At 36.2% G+C, this 18617-nt stretch overlaps 1 protein-coding gene across 4 annotated transcripts in view; it reads left to right on the plus strand.

Moving 5' to 3' along the window:
• The window catches only part of shtd (anaphase promoting complex subunit 1), an 844012-nt gene that overhangs the window by 447416 nt on the left and 377979 nt on the right, over positions 1 to 18617 (plus strand). For all 4 annotated transcript variants that reach the window (XM_090401046.1, XM_090401047.1, XM_090401049.1 and 1 more), the window contains one exon: positions 2962 to 3073. In XM_090401046.1, coding sequence (XP_090257172.1) covers positions 2962 to 3073 — 112 coding nt within the window. The remainder of the gene's footprint in view (positions 1 to 2961; positions 3074 to 18617) is intronic.

An 18617-nucleotide genomic window follows, 5' to 3' on the forward strand; every position in this document is an offset into this window, starting at 1 on the left:
TGTTGTTGTTGTCACACAGTTCTGTAATTAAGGGAATTAAATGCTCAATATTCCCAGGCTTGCAAGAACTGTAGAACTATTAGTTTGAATGAATATCTCATGCAAGCAAAATTTTATTGAAGATCATGCTAAATAGGATTGATTGAGGCCAAAGTTAAGGCAGAGATGCCCAAGGAACAAGCAGGTTTTAGGAAATGTAAGGGCACCAGAGATCAGATCTTTTGCCTTAGACAGATCATAGAAAAATATAAAGAATTTAGACTCTCTCTGTTAATGTGTTTCTTAGACTACTCTAAAGCTTTTGGCTGTGTTTAGCATGTGAAACTATGGGAAGTAATGAAAAGAATGGGTTTTCCTTAACACACTATCAGGTTGATAGCCAACTTATACAGGGAGCAAGAAGCTACAGGTGTCGGATTAACTGATTGACTTCAGGTTGGAAAGGGAGTTAGGCAAGGACTTGTTTAGTATATATGCTGAGGACATCATTCGTGAAGCATTGGATGAGCTCAAGACAGGAATTAGGTTAGGTGGTAGATTATCACTAATCTGAAGTATGCTGATGATGCCATACTCCTCTGTAATGACAAGGAAGAACTAGGACAAATTCTTGATAAAGTTATCAAGATCACTAATAACAAAGGACTTTAACTTAATCCTAGCAAGACAAAGATTATGGTTCTCAAAGAAAATACAAACAGGGACGCTCTTGAGAAACAAGTGTACCTTAAGGGAGAAAGAATTGAGGAAGTCAGCAAGTTTGAGTACCTGGAATCAATTATTAATGAGACGAATTCAGGCGATGTCAGAAGAAGAATAGGAATGGCTAAAACAACCATTCCTAATCTTCTTAGGAATGGCTGTTTAGGATTAGGAATGGCTAAAACAACAGTCAGAGACTTGTCTAAAATCTATAAGGATAGATATATCTCCTTAGGAACAAAGTTGAGGATTCTGGATCCAATTCAGCTGTGTTTCCAACAGCGACTTATGGATGTGAGATTTGAAACCTAAAGAAGTCAGATAAGAAAAGAATAGCTGCTTTTGAGATATGATGTTACAGAAGGCTGTTGAGGATGAAAGGCATACAATTGAATGGGTGTTAGAAAAGATCAGTAGACCTTTAAGGCCCTTAAGGATATTGACAGAAGAAAGTTAAAATATTTTGGACACATTGAAAGGATAGAAGGAAGACGTCTTAGAACAGTAACAGAAGGTAAAGTTCCTGGAAAAAGAGGAAGGGGTAGACTGTCAGTGTGATGGATGGTGTGTGTGTGTGTGTGGAGTGACTGATCTTCAGAGAGTTGAAGCCTTCAGAAAAGTATACAACAGGACTACATGCCGAGGCCTGGTGTGTGGCACATCACCAAGCATCGGAGTGACCATACGGCATCTGTGGATGCCCAGTGAACAGATGAAATGATGAATATTCCCATTGGTCTCATCATATTCAACAGGCTTTTATGATTAATACTGTTAAATTCTTTCTTATAAATCATTAAAACATGTGAATAATTGCTTTTGAAATTCTGTTGTTCTTTCCATAATCTATCATGTTCATTGTCAAGTTTTTGGTTCCTCTACCTTTCCTAAAATCTGCCAAACTGTTGTTTTGGCATTTCTCTTTTCTATGCTCTTCAGCATTTTATTTGAATTACTTATAACATAACATGTTAAAAGTAATCCAAATGGGGGAGGGGAAAGTTTAACATGAAATTAAAGCAATTTTCTGCAATTTGAATTTTTATGATGGGATGGATGGATGCTGATGTTTTCCAGTCTCTTAGCCAGTATATCTCCTTCCAAATAAGGAATATCACAATCACACAATATTTTATATACACCAGAGTGTTTGAGATGATGATGACAAGCTTTTGGGTGGCTTATTAAGAAACGGATCTTTGGAAGTGGAATGAACAAGGTTCTGATATTGTATTTTCTATTATTTTGGGCAGACAGGCAAATCTGTCGAATTGCGTATGGAAGAACACATGAGGGACATTACTTACAAGAGCTACGAGCCAGTGCATTATCAAGTCATATCCTTTTCTCGGCTAATCCTAATGATGAAAGCCAAAGTCACAAAGTCTGCTGGGAAAAATCTACTAACATCTTCCGTTGCAATGATGAACTAGAGAGAAAAATCATAGAATCTAGGGAAATCATCTTCAATCCTGTTCATCTAAATAATAACTTGAGCTACAACCTCCCAGATAGTCATTCAGCTGTAATCATGTATTGGCGTTCATGAGATGCTACTAGCACGTACTTTCCCAACAATACAACAAACAAAAGAACAGCTTTAAATACAACCACAACGATTTAATATCAATTATGTATAGAGACTCTCTATGATGTTCGTCGTTTATTTAAGCTGCAGTGTTTTTTTCTTTTTTTCTTTCTTTTATAATGTCACCTGATGAAGGCTGTTACAAGCCGAAACTAGTCATGTTTTTATATTAAAACCTTTTTACTTAAATCTCGGTTCTAGTCATTCAATTCTTTTTAAAAAATATGTATATTAACCGAGTTAATGATCATTCTTTCATATATATATATATATATATGTATGTAAAATTAATAAATGTAAGTATATAAATAAAAAATATATAATTTACAAAATTAATAGTAGCACTGTTTTTTTTTTTTTTAATTTTGGGGCCATTATAAAAAAATATGGGTGATGGGGTGGAGCTCAGGAATCATCCCTGGAAGCTATGTAAATGAAAGCATGTAGAAAGACAAGTAGTTCTAATGGTGTATGGTTAATATTTGGAATTGGCTACCATTAAATGTTGTCAGTGCATTTTCATTGAATATTTTCTGACAAAGATATTCATGTTTTCTGACAAAGATAGTGTCATGGAAGAGTGTGTTTAATAATAACATAATTATTATTGTGTAAAATGTTAATTACTTCTGAAATCAGGTGTAAATTATAGTAAATGTTTATATTTTCAGAAATACTACAGTAGACCTCTCTCACATTGATGTTCCAGCAAATATGAATATGTGGCCATTATTTCATAATGGTGTTGCTGCTGGTCTGCGAATTGTTCCAAATTCTTATCAGGTTTGTAGTCAGTTTTAATATACCTGAGAGATAAAAAAAACTTTGTTGCTTGTAAGAGTCATTGCGAATCATTACATATGTTTTGCCTAAAGTTAAACTAACATTAATGAATATAATAACTGTAAGTCAAATAATTTAGGTGATTATATTTGCATTGTTATCAAGGAATATTATTATTATTATTATATCATATCTTCATGGGTTCTGAAGACACTTTGTGGGAGACTCACACTAATTCTGACAACTCATTCCACTCATTCAGCAAAAAATCTAGTCTGCACCTCCTTACCACATAATACAACTTCCACAGGTATTTGCTTTGCTATCAAGAAATATTATTATATGATATCCTCCATGGAGTCCAGAGACTCGTTATAGAAGACCCATACTGACTTTTTATACGCACAAAACTTATCATACCCCATCTTAAACTCGTTCACTGTCAGGGCACGTGCAACTAATTCTGACAATTCATTGCACTCATTCATCACTCTCTGTGCAAAAAATCCAGTCTGCACATCCTTACTAATCGCATGCTTACACAACTTCCATGGATTCCCCCCTATTTCTGTCTCTCTCTGTTTGTCATGTATTGAAAAATTTCCTTGCATCAATTTTCTAAAACCGCTTTAATATCTTATGTTTCTATAATGTCTCCTCTTTTTTGGCCTATCAAATAAACTTTGTAACCCAAAAACCTTCAACCTATTTCACGGGGGCATTCCACAGACCTGATCCCCAAGACACCTGGTTGACCAAATCTCTACACAGTAGTCAAGATGCAGCCAAATCATAGCATTATAAAGAGGGATAATAATTTCTCTATCTTTACCTGTTAGCCTGTTTTTCAGTATCCAAGTAATCACTGGAACTATATTACAAACTTTTGCAATATGCCCTCTGAACTTCAACTCTTTGTCCACCATTATCCCCAAGTCCCTAGCCTCATCAATTTCCTGCAGTCCAGTGCCATCAATATGATACACCATACACAATCTTTTCAACCCAAAGTGCATAGTCTTACATTTTGCAGTATTAAATTGACAATCATTATCCCTTGCCCATAATTCCAATTTGTTTAAATCATCCTGCAGGATATGTACATTACCTTCAACAATTGCTCTCTTCAGTTTTGCATCATCAGCAGAGAACTGAATATCCTCTCCCCCCCCCCCTTTAAATCTTTCCTATATTATTGATATACAAATTAAAGAGGAGTGGCCCTAGTACAGAACCTTGAGGTACTCCAGTAGTTACCCTCATTCACCTAGATTCCACTTCACCATATACTACTCTCTGGTACTGCCTGTCTGTCATTCCCCTATCCATGCTGCTACCTTCATATCTGTTCCCATTTGTTTCAACCGTACAAATTCCACTTCCATCTTACTCCATCCCCTTTCCTCCCTTACATATACTGGGGACTGAATTAGAAACCTTTATGTAGATGTATGTAAATATCATGCTGTGTATCTGCAGAATACTTAGACTTGTGCATCACTATGTGTTCTAGGGAACTATTTAAGAATGCACAGCAGCTAGGTTCTCGTTCCTGCACCCTGTTAGTACCCATTAGGGGAAGCTAAAGCTGCTATCAACCAAATGCAAGTGATCAAACTGGTCAGTATTCTTCAGCAGTGTTGATCACAATAGGAAAAACAAAATCTTTTGGAGTTCAATAAAGGGATTATTGCAGGTGCATGTTTGACTGGAGTCACAGTTTTGAAAACAGCAGAGCTGACTGTTTTTCAAAAAGTGAGCGTCTCGAATGAGATCAGAGTCATTTGAGAATTCTTCTGTGTTCAAACAGAATGTTGTGCAGCATTGAAAGAAGCATTTATGAAGGCTGTTTTCAACTCATATCTCACTGAACTATGTGCTGGGAATTGAAGAGAAAATTGGCAGTTGCATGCCTATGTGTAAAAATGTCATGTATGTGGTTCCCCCCCCCCCCCAAATGTAAGTTTCTCATGATAATTGATCTGCACTTCCTTGTGCTAATCTGCCAATGCATGGCATCGACATCTTCCTGTTGGCCTATACTCACACTGGATAACCTCAAATTGAGGTTATATGCGAGATAGAAAAAAAATTCATAAAAAAAAACTATACAACCCATCAACATTGATTTTTACCAAAAAAAAAAAAAAGTATTTACATCGACTTCACCAACATCCGTGGCCTAAACAGCAATATAAACAATGTGCATCCCCACCTATATTCATTCAATTGAACCAGAATTACTCTTCCTGTCTGAACCCTCAAGAGAGATAGCGATGGTGGTTGTTGAGGTTACCAACCTCAACAACCACCGTCTACCTCAACTAGACATAACACAGTTCTTTCCACCACGAGGGTAGCACTTGCGCATTCACCAGAACTAACATACCGTGACAGAGATTGCAAAACCTTGATTTCCCCACAGTTTGATCTGCTTTGGCTCAAAATTTTATAACCAAATCAATCTGCTCTTTAATATGCTCTCTGTCACTCTCCAAACTGTGTTAACTGGTCTGATCTCTTTAACTATCTCTCTCTTAAGTGAGATCATCCTTCTTGAGAACTTCAACTTTCACAACTAATATTAACTTCTCTTCTCCAGTTTCACTAATCAGGCAGGAATACCAAGGTGTTTGCCATTAGCAGTGATGTATCACTGATCAGTCTCCCCACCAGAACACTTGACAATCCCCCTCTAATTTGCCAACACACTAAAAGGTAAAGAATACTTTACCTCTTTCTAAGAAGTTCCCCTTCCAGGTATACTGTGGATGTCAGTTCTCCTCTTGGTAACTCAGATCACAACTTCATACAAGTGTCTTTTGCCACAGAACAACCGTCACCCACCAGTTTTACAGTTCCATGTCCTTTTAGCACTTCAAGGGTGCCAAATGGGTCAACCTCCAAGACTTCTATTCTTCCTTCCAATGGCCAACTGCTGCTTCAATTCTTCTGATCCAAACACCTGCTCAGACAGAATAACAAAAATTATCCTCAGGAATTCCATATTCTCAGCCACCATCTAAGCCTTGGTTCTCAAAAATGCATGCCAACACAGTAAAAGATAAAACCTCTGTTTACATGAATGGCTCAAGACCAAAAGTCCAGCTGCTCACCTTGCCTATATTGCAGCTTGCAACTGTTGTAAAATAATCATTGTTGATTCCAAATCAGACTGAAAGAACTAAATGCTGCAAACTTTCCTCCTGTCCAAATAGTAGTCGCTCCTTCTTTGTCGCTTGTCAAGGCCATTGGGCACAACTTTTGCTCACCCAGGTTTCCACCACTCATGTACAGATGATACTCTAATTACTTCACGTAAGATAAGGCAGACTTACTAGTGTTTACTCTTCTCTTCCAATTCCTGCATTGATGATCTAAAAGTTATCTCCACTCCTCCAAGAACAGCTCTCTTCATGTTATCCATAGTCTTCAGCCAGAAAGAAATCTGAAGAATCCTTAATAATTGAACACAAACAAGGCACCTGGTCATAATGGTATCCCACTTATTGTGGGATACCATTATGACCCTACAACAAGGACACTGTCCCACATCCAGCCCATCCCAAAAAACAGTGAAAAAAAAAGTCAACCAACTAGCTCTTTCCAATTGCTCTCATTTCTGTTCTCTCTAAAATTATGGAGGTCATCAACAACGAACTCTGGAACCACCTAGGGACCTACTAACTAATTAGTGACCAGCAGTACCGATTCCTCCACTCTTGATTTGTAGCTAAATCTTTTTTTTTACCACCCATTTCTGGACTCAAGCCATGGATTAATTTGGAGAAACTCTCATGGTTGCCCTTGACATTTCATTGGATCTGCGTTTAGTCAGGTTTGGCACAGGGCCTACTTAGCAAACTACCATCCTGTGGCCTGCCTTCCTTGATCTGCAACTGAATTCCCAACTTTCTCACTGGTCGCTCACTACATATCAACGTGGACAGTTACCTGTCCTCAAATTTCCTCACCAATGCAGGAGTACCACAGGGTTTTTTCTTTCACCCACTCTCTTCCTCTTGTATATAAATGACCTGTTCTCATAGATGCCCAATCTTATCCATAGTTTTGCTAATGACAGTACATTCCATTCCTCCTTTTCATTTGGCAAACCTTTTAGTGTTTAAGTATTATAATCCTCAAGATCTGCCACAGCCAGTGGTCTGAACTTTGATCTCCTAGCTATATCCTGTTCGGGCAAGGACAACCTTGTAGACTTCAGTGCCACCAAAACTCAGTCCTGTCTGATCTCTCGCAAGAGAAAGCTTGCATTTTTCTCCTTACTTTGAATTATACTTAGATTTCCTTTTTTTGAACTGACCTACACCTCTGATCTATCCTGCACAAACTCATTTCAACTATATCATCTGCAGTAGCAACCAAAAAAAACTTGGTGTACTTTTTCACATAAGACACCATTTTACAACTTTACAGCTGCTAACTCATTACAAATCCCAGATTAACCCAACCATGGAATATTGCTACTATATTTAGGGTGGTGCACCAAAATTCTCTCTAAGATTGCTCAATTCTATCCAATAACTGAATCTGGCTAAGTAAATGTTCAAATATCCTCTTCAATCCCTCTTTCACAGACATTCAGTTTCTGTCTTTGTCTCTTCTACAGAAACTTTTATGGACAGTGCTCTGCTAAATTGGCCTCTATAATTCCTCCACTTTTCTCTAAAATCATTAGAACAAGAGATGTTGCAACCATCACCCTTTTCAAGTTCATCTTGCAACTCACTGAACCAACTTCATCAAATCCGCTTTTGTTCCATCTAACTTCAGTTCTTTGGAACAGTCTTCACCATTCTGCTTTCCCCAAAGAATACAACCTTCAGTTGTTCAAAGAAAATGTGAAAAGATTCGTTTTCCTCTTGCTCACACATAGTTCTAATGTAACATATAGGTCTTGTGGCATTTCATGTGTGGATCAGATATTAAAAAAAAATAAAAAAATCTTCTAACTTCTAATTTTGTTCTTCTTTACTTTGTCGATTTATGTGTTTGTGTTTTATGGTTTTTATTGTACCCTGAACATGTATGTCTCTGTGTGAGAAAGGGGTGAAAGGCAACAGAAGTATTAAACTGGTGATTGCTGCAGTTTCCATTCAAAATGTCTGACATTGCAGAAATTTCACAGAGACATCATTTTTATCAAAGGCAAAAAAGATGTGGGTCTTCTAAATCAGCATTTCTCAACCTTTCTAAGCCCAAGGACCAGTAAAACTCCTAATACAATCCTACGGACCACTAAGTTATGGAGGCATAGCTGGAGGGGGCGAGGGGGGCGATCCGCCCCGGGCGTCACTTTTTTGGCGTTTAAGAAATCTTACCATACTGTCTATAAAACAGCAACTAAGTGATGAAATAGACTTTGATGATGTCATCAATGATTTTGTGAACAGAAAAGCAAAAAAATAACATTTTAGAATGTTGGAATTAAAATTTTACTTCAAAAATAAACAGTGTTTTTAATTTATTTCCCTATAAGTTGTTTGCACTTTTTGTAATTTGTTTAAAAAAACCTATGTAGGAATTACCAACATTTCGGAAAAACTGTGCCATTTATCATCATCATCATCAAATTCCTGACATGTACCCTCAAGGGATGTACAGGATGTGATAGTACTACATGAAAAATTTACATCATTACTAACTTCCTATCTACAATTTTCCTCCAAATCAGTCTGTTACTTGTCAAGACTCCAACATTACCAGATCGTCAAAGTGCCTTATAATAGAAATATCGTCAAAGTGCCTTAGACGATATTTCTATGTTCTAAGGCACTTTACCGTATCAATCTACCTATATCTTAGTCTTCCTCTGGGTCGTTTTCCTGCCAACTTGGCAGAGAACACTTGTTTTGCTAATCTTTCCTCGCCCATTCTGTTTAAGTGACCATACCACCTGAGATTAGCTCTGCTAACGCATTCCTGGATGCTAACAATGTCAAGTTCTTTCCTAATATCCTCATTTTTAATATGATATTGCCATTGGTGCCATCTGTTCATGCATCTAATCTTTCTCAGGACTCTCATATCTGCGGTCTCTACTCTTTGGTCAAGTGTTTTACTTCCGACCCAGCTCTCAAATCCATAAGTTAAAACTGGTTTGAACACTGTCTTGTATACAGCTAATTTAGTGTTGTGACTAATTTCTCTCTTATTCCATGTGAATTTATTCAATTGACTTCCTACGATACCAGCTTTGTTGATTCTGTTGTCTATTTCCATATTTAATTTACCATCTTCACTAAAAATCGTACCTAAGCAGCTGAAATGTTTCACTTTCTCCACAGGTTCTAGATTCATAACACAGTTGACATTTTCAATGATTCTGCCTATTTTCATTGTCTTTGTCTTTTTTATTGCTGACCTTCATACCATATCTATTACAACAGTTATTCAATTTAGTCAGAGAATCTCGCAGACTTGTAGTGGATTTATTTAGAAGTATAACATCGTCCGCAGAAAGCAAAGAGCTGACATTAACATCTCCAATTTTGATATCATGTTTAATACCACTTTCCTTCATAATGTGATCCATAAAGATAATGAATAACAGAGGGGATAATGTACATCCTTGTCTCACACCAGATTTAACATTAAACCATCTTCCTGTACTTCCTTCAATTTTAACTGCTGACTTACAACTCAAATAAAGACTAAGTATTGCTTGATATAATGCCCCATTGACACCATATAATTGTAGTGTATTGAATAGCTTCCCTCTTGGCACCTTGTCATATGCCTTTTCCAAATCGACAAAACTTAAATACAGATCTTTGTTATATTCCCATGATTTCTCCACTATTTGTCGTAAAGTGAAGATCTGATCCTGGCAGCCTCTATTTGACCTGAATCCAGCTTGTTCTTCACCAAGCTTTTCTTCCACAGTTCTTCTCAACCGTTTCTCAAGTATACTTGCATATATCTTTCCAGGAACACTCAGTAGGGATATACCTCTGTAATTCTCGCATTCAGTTTTATTTCACTTTTTATATATGGGTACTATGAAAGCTCTGCTCCAATCATCGGGAATTCGTCCCTCTGTCCAGGCATTCTGAACTATGCAGTGCAACCACTGTAAGACTTTTATACCACCATACGTCAGCATTTCTGGTCGAATATCATCTACTCCTGCTGCATTTCCACATTTCAAGCCTTTGATGGCTTTTTCTACTTCAAGTATGGATATGTATTCCTGACTGCATGCCTGGTCAGTGTTTTTATCACTGTGCTGTCAGCACTGCTTGTTTCATTTAGCAGTTTTTAAAGTAATTACTCCATACTTCAAGGATATCTTTTTCTCCCATTTTCATTTCACCTTTATCATCTCTAACTCCTTTTACAGCACTCTTTCCTCCATTCTTAAGCTTCTTCAACAACCTCCAGATTATCTTACCACCTTCTTGATATTTATTTTCTGTTCTTGCCAGTCCTCCCATGACTTTTGTTGGGCTAGATTTACACAGTGTTTAGCTTTCTTACATTTGTCTCTGTATTCTCTGAGAGCACAAGCTGACTTATTTGCCAGGAACTTTTGATATGCTTTCATCTTTTCCTTCACTTCCTCTTTAACTTCCTGTGTCCACCATGGAGTTCTAATTTTTTTATCCTTGCAGACAACTTCACCACATGCCTCTCTAGCTGAATCAATCGGGGTTTTCTTCAAGGCTTGCCACTGAATCTCCAAGGTTTGGTTTCTGTTCTCAAACTCTTTCATTTTTCCTTCAATAATCTTTGTGTATTTTAGTCTGCAGTTCACATCTGAGAGCTGCTCAACTTTTATTCACTTTAAAACTTTCTTACATGTCATTCTTTTCACTATGAAATTCAATTTTATCCTGCTCAAGACTAAATAGTGATCACTTCCAATTTCAAATCCTCTGTACATTCTGGTGTCCTGCACCAGGGAGAAAACATCGCTATCAACAGTAACATAGTCAATGAGACTTTTCTTATTCCTTGGCTATTCTCTCCATGTGAATTTGTGCACATTTCTATGTTGGAACATGGTGTTAGTAATAACCAGTCCATGTCCTGAGCAGAAATCCAACAGGTATTTGCCATTATTATTAGCTTTGCTCTTTTCTCCAAATTTTCCCAAAACATTTTTGTATGTCTAACAATCACTTCCTACTCTGCTATTTAGATCCCCAACAAGGACCAACTTTTCCTTTTTCATTGTGTCAGTAGCTTTCTCTAGAGGCTCAAAAATTTCCTCCACTTCTACATTAGTAGAACCTTCTGTGGGACCATAGGCACAAATAAATCTCATTGTCCAGTTCCCCATTCTGATATCTGCCCAAATCACTCTACTTGACACTGCCTGCCATTCAAGAAGATTAGCCTCGTATTTTGTGTTGAATACTATGACTACTCCTTTTCCTTGATTGTCATTGCCTGAATATAACATTTTGTATTTATTGTTCAGAAAGATCTCACCAGTTTTGGTCTTTTTTGTTTCAGTCAGCCCTATTATGTCGATCTGGTACTTATCTAATTCCTCAGCTAGCTCCATTTCTTTGCCATTCAGGCTTCTTATGTTGATAGTACCGATCTTTAACTCTGGTGATGTTGAGTTGGGGTTTGTTTTCAGATTTGTTCCAGTAGCTGACTTTTCGCTGTTCGCCCTGGTTCCCTGGCGAAAACAACGGGGGCCTTGTTTAACCGGGCGATGCCCCAGCCGGCATGAAATTTTGTCATGTCGTACCATCATTTTTCATTTTGGTTTAACCAATGAGAATACAATTTGGTAGGCTAAATCCCAAATTGCCAGCCCATCCTCGTTTGTTGTGCCATTTATAACATAATAATTCTAAAAGCATGTTGGAATACATATGGAAACACAATTAAATTTGAAGTAAACAATTAAAGTATATCGTCATTGAACAAAGTTTTAATTTTTATTAGACAAATAAATAATATGATATAATTATGTTACTACTTACTTTTAATGAGATGGTTGAGCTTCTTGACCCTTGCAGAGTTGCTAGATATCTGGCTCAATATTGGTCAACTTCAGTCGAAGATTGACACACACGCAGACACTAAGAAAATTTCTGTATTTTGTTTTTATTTGAAAGAGCGATGAATTTCTCACAAAAATGGATTGTAGAAAACTGCATGACCATTTTCAATGCTGCTTCAGATAATTCGGAAAATTCACTTCTCACTGAAGGCGAGATCCAAAATCGAGCCAAACAAGATCACAGAATTGCATTTAAGCCCACTGTCAACTTGAAAGCTCAATTAACTATTCTTTTTTCGATAACGAAAGGTTGTTCTTGTGACGGCAAGCTTGAAATGGATTGCGAACCCACAGAAATTTCTTATAAAAGTTATTCTGAAAATATGTTTCAAAATTCCATTTCAGATTTTTTAGGTGGTCACAAACCCTTTCCAGAAACTCAGAATCAACAAAAATATCATTTTCCATTAAAAAGGATTCCAATGTTGAGAAAGGTGCAAACTCTCTGTCTTTTACATAATTAATCCATAAAACCAGTTTTTTTCTTGAATGGCTTTATTTTGTCGTAGGCATCAAGAACAGTTGAAGAATTTCCCTGAAGGGAGAGATTTAGTTCATCATTTAATTCCGAAAAAATGTCTTAAAGAGAGGATAGTGTTGATAACCATGCTTTGTCAACAGGGAGTGATGCAAAATCAGAATTACATTTATTTACAAGTAATAAAACTTTGTGTCTTAATTGAAATAACTTTGTTAGTACTTTGTCCCTGGAAAGCAAGTGAATTTCAGAATGAAGCAAAAGTTGTATATATTCACTGCCAATTTCACTGCAGAGTACTGAAAATAACCCATTATTTACTGGTCGAGCTTTAATAAAATTAACTAGCTTTACAGCGTTGTATAGCACAGTTTTAAATTCTGGTGGCATTCCTTTGGAGGCTAACGCTTCCCTATGTATGAAACAACGTACCCAATTCATATCCAGAGCTACTTCCTTGACCATAGATACAACCTCACTATGCCTGCTTCTGAGGGTGTGAACTCCATCCGAAAAGAAGCCTATACATTTTTCCCACTGGATCCCTTTGTGTATTATGTAATTATTGATAGTGTGAAATATTTCCTCTCCAGTTGTTCTGGATGGCAAAGTTCTACAAAACAGAATATCATCATGAATGTTATCATGCGCATATCTTATGTAGCATATTAACTTCGCATCATTTGTTGTCTATTTGAAGAGCCCTAATAAGGGCTGTTCTTAGCTCTTTCGATTAATTGAGATTTTACGTCACCTGCCATATCATTAATTCTGTGACCGACAGTTTTATTTGAAAGAGGAATCAAATCAACATTTTTTAGTAACTTGTTGTCAAACATAGTTTTTACCACATCTTTTATAGCTGGAAGTAGCAAATTTTGCCTGATAGATTGAGGATTCCTTGTTTTTGCAATGCACAAACTTAGAGATAGGATTCTTCCATTGCCTTGCTATTAATGGAATCCATGGCTGAAACTATATCTTTCTCATGATTTAATGTCCCTAAGAGTTGCTGAAAAAATTCAATTGGCTTATTTTTCACGTCACAATGTTTAGTTTCTAAATGTCATCGGAGTTTCGCAGGTTTCATGCACTCGTTCGACAACACTTCATAACACAAAACACATTAAAGTTTCTGTTCACTTTCATCTCTGCACCAGGTAAACTTGAATTTCCAATATGAACTGTTATATTTCCTACTGTATTTTTTCTTTGAACTGCTTGTTTCTTCTACTTTAATAGTAACAGATTTACTCACCGTTACAACACGTGTATCACAATTAAGGTTAGCATCACTTGTTTCATTTTGGATAGTATCAAAGTTTTATTAAAAAGGACACACTCACAACATAACCCATAGAAATCCAAAAAGGAGTAATGCAAGGATGCCCATTATCCCAATGCCTATTCAACATATATCTAGAAGAAGTTGTAAAGAAGGCAATAGACAATGAGCCTGGAATCAATGTCAATGGTTTAAACATAAATAATATCAAATATGCAGATGATCTCGTCCTTCTTGCAAGAACCCCCAATGAGTTACAAAAGTTGATCAACAAGCTAAACGAAACCTGTAAAACATATGACATGACAATAAATATACAAAAGACAAAAGTGAAAATAGGGAGGAACAGAACTACCATCTCAGCCACCCTAAATGGAGAACAAATAGAACAAGTAGACAACTTCATATACCTTGGATCAAAACTAACAGAAACAATAGATGAACTCAAAACAATCAAACACAGAATAGCGATAGGATGGACCACCATGGGAAAATTACAGAAAATCTGGAAAACAAACAAGATATCTAAGCAAGCCAAAATCAAATTATGTGAAGCAATAATTATACCAACGGTCATCTATGGAGCAGAAGCGTGAACTGTTAAAAAAAAAAAGAGGAGAAAAAACTGCTGGCATTTGAAATGAAATGCTTAAGAAAAATAAATAGAACAAGTTGGATAGAAAAGAAAACAAACATCACAGTCAGACAAGAACTATTGTATAAAAAGACAATAATAGAAAAAAATTAGAAAACAACAACTGAGATGGTTTGGAGACACTGTATGCATGGACACAGACAGACTTCCTAAAGTCCTGAAAAAAGAAGACCAAGAATTACCTGGCTGAAATTAATAAAGAACATCTCGGGATGCAGAACATATAAGGAACTGTTTCGAACAGCAAGGAATAGAGAAGACTGGAAGATCCTGCTCAAGAGAAGACTCAACCCGTCTTAGACGGAAGAGAAGAAGAAGAGTTGTTCTGGATGGTAAAGTTCTACAAAACAGAATATCATCATGAATGTTATCATGCACATATCTTACGTAGCATATTAACTTCGCATCATTTGTAAATCACTAGTCTTGTCTATTTGAAGAACCCTAATAAGGGCTGTTCTTAGCTCTTTCGATTAACTGAGATTTTACGTCACCTGCCATATCATTAATTCTGCGACCAACAGTGTTATTTGAAAGAGGAATCAAATCAACGTTTTTTAGTAACTCGTTGCCAAACATAGTTTTTACCACATATTTTATAGCTGGAAGTAGCAAATTTTGCCCGATTGATTGAGGATTCCTTGTTTTCGCCATGTGCAAACTTAAGAGATAGGATGCTTCCAGTGCCTTGCTATTAATGGAACCCATGGCTGAAACTATATCTTTCTCATGATTTAATGTCCCTAAGAGTTGCTGAAAAAATTCAATTGGCTTATTTTTCACGTCACAATGTTTAGTTTCTAAATGTCATCGGAGTTTCGCAGGTTTCATGCACTTGTTCGACAACACTTCATAACACAAAACACATTAAAGTTTCTGTTCACTTTCATCTCTGCACCAGGTAAACTTGAATTTCCAATATGAACTGTTATATTTCCTACTGTATTTTTTCTTTGAACTGCTTGTTTCTTCTACTTTAATAGTATCAGATTTACTCGCCGTTACAACACGTGTATCACAATTAAGGTTAGCATCACCTGTTTCATTTGCCCTTCTTTTCAAAGTCCTAGGTCTAAGCCACTTTTTCATTATTAAAAAACGTTTCCAAAAAATATATAAATACTGGGGTTAACTTACGACACCCTTTGTTCAAGTATCACTTAACACTTCTGAAGATCCTTCAACAATAAAAATCAATAAACAACAGCAATTGGTTGAAATGTGGTCATGTGGATAACATATGTTCACTTCAAATCTGAGAAAACAGCAAGGGAAGGTGGAAGCAATAAAACTATATTGTTGTTCACTTCACCCCACTTTTATTATTCATCATTCTGCCGCTACAAATTTAGCTGCAGAATGACGAATAATAAAAGAGTGGTGAAGTGAACAACTATCGATTTATTGCTTCCACCTTAGAACATTCTGATGCTATTTGTTGATTTTTTTAAGTCTCCATTTGATTTCAATAATTTTTACTTACTTATTCAATTTTAATTTTTGTTTGGATAATTAAAAAATATATTTATTTAATTAATTTAAGTCTGCCTGCAGACCACAGGTTGAGAAACACTGTTCTAAATAATAAGGTAGACGTTATGTTCAGGCAATATTGATCAGGAACAGGAAGGAATAGCTTTACTAATCACTAAACGTGAAGACAGTCTTCATGAATGGCATGCTATTTCAAGTAGAGTGATGAAGATTAACATCAAAATAAATGTTCTACTACACAAAAAAATGGAGGAATTTTTTGAGTTCATAGAGAAAGTAGCAGACATAAAAAAGTTGTTCCTTTTTTATGTCAGCTACTTTATATTGGTTCTTTTTTTTGTTATTCAATCTAAGTTGGTCCTTAGATTGAATAATATTTCCGGGTTATTGTGCAAGATACCCTTTTCAAGATAATTAATAAACAAAATGCCTTTAGCATCCCAAAACACTGATGCCATGACCTTTCCTGCTGGTGGAACCAACTTTGTCTTCTTTGGCGCTGAACACCTGGCTTCTGTTCACTGTTTTGACTGCTGTTTGGATTCTGGTGTGCAGTGGTGAATCCATGTCTCATCCATAGTAATAAATCAACGCACAAAATCAGTTTTATTCTTGTTAAAATGCTCCAAGCACTGTTCAGAGATTTTCATGTGAGTGTGTTTTTGATCTGCTATGAGTAAGCGCAGCACCCATGTTGCACAGAACTTTTTCATTTGCAATTCTTCATGCAAAATATATCCTACATATTTTTTTAAAATGCCTGTAGCAATTTCACATACTTTGATTTGCCTCTCATCCAATACCATATTGTGCACCTGATCAATGATTTCTGGCGGTGTTACACTTTTTGGACGTCCTTCGTGTGGATCATTTTCAAAGCTGGTACGGCCACGTTTAAACTCTGCAGCCCATTTCTTAATTGTGAAAAACGAAGGAGAAGAGTGCCCATAAACATTTATGAACTTCAAATGAATTTCTTTCGTTAAATCTTCTTCTACAAAGAATTTTATAACTGCACGATATTCAGTTTTATCCATTTCAATGGATACAGATAACAACACTTTTGCTTCAGACAGCTGTATAAAACACTTGATAGAATGACTTAAAATTTCAATTTAGAATGACTTGCAATGTTGTAAGCATCATGGATGCTTATGACAGTTGTACCAACTCAGGAAAAAAAAAAAACCATCTTGCCGATAGTGTTGCCATCTATGGTCGACACTGAGAACTTTTCAGACCGCCCTTGTAGCTTCCTTTGGGATGTGTAACCGAAATTTGATTATGACAAGGTGCAGTATTTAAAATGGTCATTTGAAGTTTTAAACATGTGTTTGGTTTTTTAGATCTTCTACAGATGAATTCATTATTTTATGATAAAAGTCCTTCAGATTTTTTATTTTGTAATAAGTATGTTATTAGTTGAATGTTTTTAATTCACTTATAATGTCTATGAATGGAATTAGAATACTATATTCTTTCTCTTTAATGTCACTAAATTTAATAAATTTTAATAATATTTTAGTTATCACTTAAAGGTCTAAGTCAAATAATGGCAAGAGACCTCCACATTAAATTTAAGGAATGCAAAGGAACCAACTAGGGCTTCTCATCTTCATGTGCCTCATTAGTTGGTATCCATTGGGTACTGAATGAACACAGGTAGGCTGTCAGTTTGGATTTAGCCAACCAAATTGTATTGCCTATTGGCTTAAACCACAAATATATATATAATGGTACAAAATGATGAGATTTCATATTGGCTGAGGTGTCTCCCAGTTAAACAAGAGTCCCCAGTGTTTTTCATTAAGGAACCAGGGAAAACAGTGAAAAGTCAGCTACCAGAACAAACTCCAACTCAACATCTAGAAAAAGAATAATAAACCCAACATCAGAAGAATTGAGGACAGGAACCATCGTTATAAGTATTAATGGAAAGTAAATAAAATTTGCAGAAGAACTGGAAAAGTACAATGTGGACAGAATTGGCATTACTTAGACAAAGAAGATAAAAACAGATGAGATCTTACTAAATGCAAGCCTGGTTGTCTAAGTGGTTAACATATCTGCTCTCTAACCAACAGGCTGCAGGTATGAATCCCACTGCAGGCATGTTTGTGATCGTCTTTAGATGGGATATGAATGTCATCGTCTTATGTGAGACCACCTCCCCACTATTGGAAGTCTGAAGTGGTTTCAAAAAGTTCCATGTTAGTCTCTAGAGCAGGGTTTTGGAACCTGGTAAAAATAAAAATACCAAAAATATATATATAATCATTCAAAAAAAAAAAACATCTTTAGTCCATCAGTGGTACAAATGTACTGTAGGTTTACAAATAAACCTTTCATGGGTGAGAGCCAAATAATAAGTCTGTGATGTTATATTCAGGCAATAGCTATCAAGGAAAGGAAGGAGTAGCAATAATATTCAACACCAAACATGAAGATAAACCTCTTGATTGGAAGGCAGTGTTAAGTAGAGTTATATCGGCACACTTCAAACTTGGGAAAGAGAAAATGAAACTGATTTGTACCATTGGTCCCATTTAAGGTTTTTTTTTAAAGAACTGATGAAATTTTTTCATCACT

Source organism: Typopeltis vanoorti, chromosome 11, assembly GCF_054136105.1.
Source record: "Typopeltis vanoorti isolate ZY-2024b chromosome 11, IOZ_Tvanoo_1.0, whole genome shotgun sequence".
Taxonomy (NCBI): Eukaryota; Metazoa; Arthropoda; class Arachnida; order Uropygi; family Thelyphonidae; genus Typopeltis; species Typopeltis vanoorti.